The 4,116-nt window shown below is 49.8% G+C and overlaps 1 protein-coding gene across 1 annotated transcript; it reads left to right on the top strand.

The window, feature by feature from the left end:
• Positions 1–884: 884 nt before the first annotated feature.
• Positions 885–1,741, top strand: LOC107041356. The gene is made up of 2 exons (XM_015261871.1): positions 885–1,062; positions 1,125–1,741. The coding sequence occupies exons 1-2, from the start codon at positions 885–887 to the stop codon at positions 1,739–1,741; spliced, it is 795 nt and encodes a 264-aa protein (XP_015117357.1).
• The last annotated feature ends 2,375 nt before the right edge of the window (positions 1,742–4,116 follow it).

Genomic DNA, 4,116 nt, shown 5'->3' with positions numbered 1-4,116 from the left:
AATATGATCGAATTTCTATGAAATTAACACTTTTTGGCATGTTTTACAAATTTTATGCGGATAAATAAAAAACCGCTGAGTCAATTGTTTTCATAAACTAAATAGTTTTAAGTTACATGGAGATGCGTCGATTGAAAAAAAAATCAAATTACATCGTTGATTCAAGAGAACTCGTGTTCCAAAATTTTCGGGTCACATACATTCACACACACACACACACACACACACACCTCCGACCAACTGCTACCTTGCCGCGGTGGAGGGGCTTAAAGAGTGGATGTACCACTCCACTCTACTAAGAGCAGTTGAAGCCCCCCCCCCCAATGGCAAGGTGTTCACCGTGCTGATTTCTGGAAGGCGCCAGGGGTAGCTGGCGTCGCAAACGGTGTTCCCTGGGGCACCAGGTCCCACCCCAGGTGTATTAAGTGGCCTAGTCTCAGCAACCGGGGCTCTGCTGAGGTGGTCTGGCATTTCCCTAGGTACTCGTGGGATAAATATGAAGAATCAAGCAAACAAACTACAAGAAGCAGAAACAGGGGCAGCAGATGAGAGAAGTCAAGCGTGAGATAGGCTTGCAAGGCTTATCAATAACCTTCATGAGTTAGTTCAACCTAGAGTGAACGTTCACAAGGAGAAAGTGACTAGCATCAATAGTGCCTTCAGAAGATTGAGAGCTTTGGAAGAATCTCGAGGGGGAGCGAAACAGCCTGCTCCTCAAGCAGAAACGAGCAGACAGGGCTTATTGTCTGTACGTCAACGGACACTATCCGAGATTACACCGAAGGACTCTGAGGTAGAAACTGAGGACACATCATCCGTGGGAGATTCTTGGAAGAATCAAAGCTCCAAAGACGTTACCAAATACTCCCCGGAGTAGTAGGAGAATGGGCAAATCAGCATCTAGGTCCGATGCATTGATCATTCGCCCAAAAGATGAGGTGAAGTATGCCGAGATTCTAACGAAGGTGAAGAAGGATGTTCCTCCAGATGAGGTGCTAGGGTGCGTTGATAAGATACGCAGAACAGCCACAGGGGACATGCTCATTGTCTTAACCAAAGACAGTGCTAGCAATGCGCAGGTATTGCACAACCCATAAGCGCAACCATATTGCAATCAACCATAGCTAGTCTCCTCGGGGAAGACGCTGAAGTTCTTAGCAAGGGCCCTCAGGAGAACATCGAGATCAAAGACCTCGATGATATGACAACGAAGGAGGAAATTTTGAAAGCCCTATGCAAAACAGCGGGCAACGAGGTGCAGATGACGCAGGATGCCATAAAATCCTTGCGAAAGGCCTACGGAGGGACACAGACGGCCTTGGTGACACTGTCTGTACTCGTGGCGAAGAAGATCTTGGGGGACCACGGCAAAATCCGGATCGGCTGGGTTAATTGCCGAGTGAAAAGAGTAGAGAGACCAGTTAAGTGCTTCAAGTGTTGGCACTACGGGCACCTCGCCACGAAGTACACGAGTACAGTCGATCGGTCCAAACTCTGCGTCAAATGCTCAGCGACCGGCCACAAGGCTTTAGACTGCACGGAGCAGCCGCAATGCGCCTTGTGCACCGAGAAAGGCTACACGGAGAATTGTGCCCACATTGCTGGTAGCAGTAGATGCCCAGTGTATAAGAAGGCACTACATACAGAGGGTTCTCAATACGGGAAGATGAAATTACTCCAACTCAACCTCAACCACTATGAGGTCGCGCATGACCTGCTTATGCAGACGGCGCATGAATAGAAGCCTGATCTTATGATTATCTCAGAGCCGTATCGTCACCTGGACGTTCAACCCTGGGTTACTGATGCGAGTACGAAGGCGGTAATCTGGGCGTGTGACAAACGGCCATTTCAAACCACAAGTAATAGTACACAAAATGGCTTCGTGAAGGCGAAGGTTGATGGAACTTATTTCTACAGCTGCTACGCCCGGCCGAGCCTTTCCACTGAAGAATTCAACGACTTCTTAGATCGACTGACTGAGGATGCGAAGCAGCACTTCCCTGTGGCAATAGCCGGGGACTTCAATGCCTGGGCAGTCGACTGAGGAAGTAAAGAGACGAACACCAAGAGGCAAGCTGTACTGGAAGCCATGTTATCGTTGGACGTAGTCCTGCTGAGCAGCGGCGATGATCCGACTTTCGTGAGGGAAGAGTCAAGCTCAATTGTGGACCTCACCTTTGTGAGCAGCAGCCTTGCAAAGGGCAACTGCTCATGGAGAGTAACTGATATCTACATCGCGAGCGACCACTGTGCGATAGTCTGGGAGACATGTCCTCGCCAGAAAGTCACCTCGATGCCTAAGAAGACAAATTGCATTGGCTGGAGAGTAAAGACCTTTGAGCCTAGCTCCTTCGCAGCCGCACTAGACGCCCACCCAATCAGTGGCAGCAATGCTACTAAGAAGGCGCGGAACGTCATTAAACGAGTAACAAAAGCATGTGATGCCACCATGACCAGGAAGCGGGCCACAAACCGGCATCCACCGGTCTACTGGTGGAATAACACCATCGCTACCCTGCGCAAGGAGTGTTAGAACTGCTAGAAGAACTCAACGTGGCTGCAAAAAACCGAACTCCGAGGGGCTGCGAATGAGGTATAAGAAGGCACGCCGGAAACTCATCAAAGCTATCAAGTGCAGTAAAAAGCAATCTTGGAGTGAGCTTCTTGATGAGGTGGAAGGTGATCCATGGGGTAGACCTTATAAAGTGGTGATGACGAAACTCGAGAGTCAACCAATGCCATCGCCTACGTGTCCGGTGTTGATGAAGGAAATCGTCACGGTCTTGTTTCTGCAACAACCGGAACTTCATCGTCCTGTCGGAACGGGAGAAGAGATAATGTTGCCACTAATCACGAAAGAGGAGTTGATGGAAACCTGCAATAGGGTGGGTAACACCAAGGTCCCTGGTCTCGATGGAATCCCCAACATCGCCCTGAAGGCAGCTATCCATACGAGGCCAGAGATGTTCTTGGATGTGTACAACGATTACCTAAGGGAGGGCACCCTCCCTGCCATGTGGAAGCAGCAGAGATTGGTACTACTCCCAAAGGGGAAAAAATCACCGGACGACCCGTCATCGTACCGTCCGCTCTGCATGCTCGATACCGCGGGCAAAATCCTCGCGCGTATTGTCCATCAATGAATAGAAGCGACCGTCGAACCCCTGTTGGCAGACAACCAATAGACTTCCGAAACGGCCGGTCCACTCTGGATGCGATCAGTCTGGTCGTCGACACTGCCAAGAACGCGATCTCAGGAAAAAGATGGCTGAATGGTGCGAAGAAGTATTGCCTAGTGGCGACACTAGACATCAAGAATGCTTTCAACTCGGCCAGATGGGACTATATAATGGGAGCTCTCAGGAAGTTTAATGTACCGGAATACTTGCGGAAAATGATTGGCAGCTATTTCACCGGAAGAATCCTGAAGTACGACACGGAGGATCGTCCTGAGGAGTACAGAGCCACCGGAGGTGTACCTCAAGACTCGGTATTGGGTTCCTTGTTGGGGAACATCATGTATGACGGTCTACTGAACCGTCATTCATGATGCCACGGGAAACTAAACGCATGGCATTTGCGGATGATGTAGCCGTAGTTATCGTGGGCAAATACCTGGAGGCGATCAACATTAGTTTCGACATGACCTTCGAGACGATCTGTCGCTGGATGAACACTGTGGGACTGAGCCTAGCTGAACGTAAGACCGAAGCCATGCTTATCACTAGCAGGAAAAAAGTTGAGGAAATCACGCTGCAAGTCGGATCCTGTGAAATCACCTCCCAACCGTACATCCGAAACCTGGGAGTGATGATCGATGCCCGACTTAATTTCAAGCGGCAAGCTGAGCACGTAGGAATTAAGGCTTCTGGAGTCAAATCCAGTTTATGGCGCCTCATGCCCAACATAGGAGGTCCAAAACAGAGAAGACGAGCATTGCTGTCGTCGGTGGTCACATCGGTGCTCACCTACGGCATTTCCATCTGAAAGTTACAGGAATCACAGCGAAGAATTGCACCAGTCTATCGACTAAGTGCCCTGCGAGTCACGAGCGCATATCGTACGGTGTCCGAAGATGCGGCGTGCATTATAGCCGGAATGCTCCCTATAGAA

This window comes from Diachasma alloeum, unplaced genomic scaffold (genome assembly GCF_001412515.2).
Source record: "Diachasma alloeum isolate Michigan unplaced genomic scaffold, Dall2.0 Dall_scaffold_00363, whole genome shotgun sequence".
In the NCBI taxonomy this organism is placed as follows: domain Eukaryota; kingdom Metazoa; phylum Arthropoda; class Insecta; order Hymenoptera; family Braconidae; genus Diachasma; species Diachasma alloeum.
The sequence above is the reverse complement of the archived record's forward strand: the minus strand, read 5'-3'. Positions and strand labels throughout refer to the sequence as shown.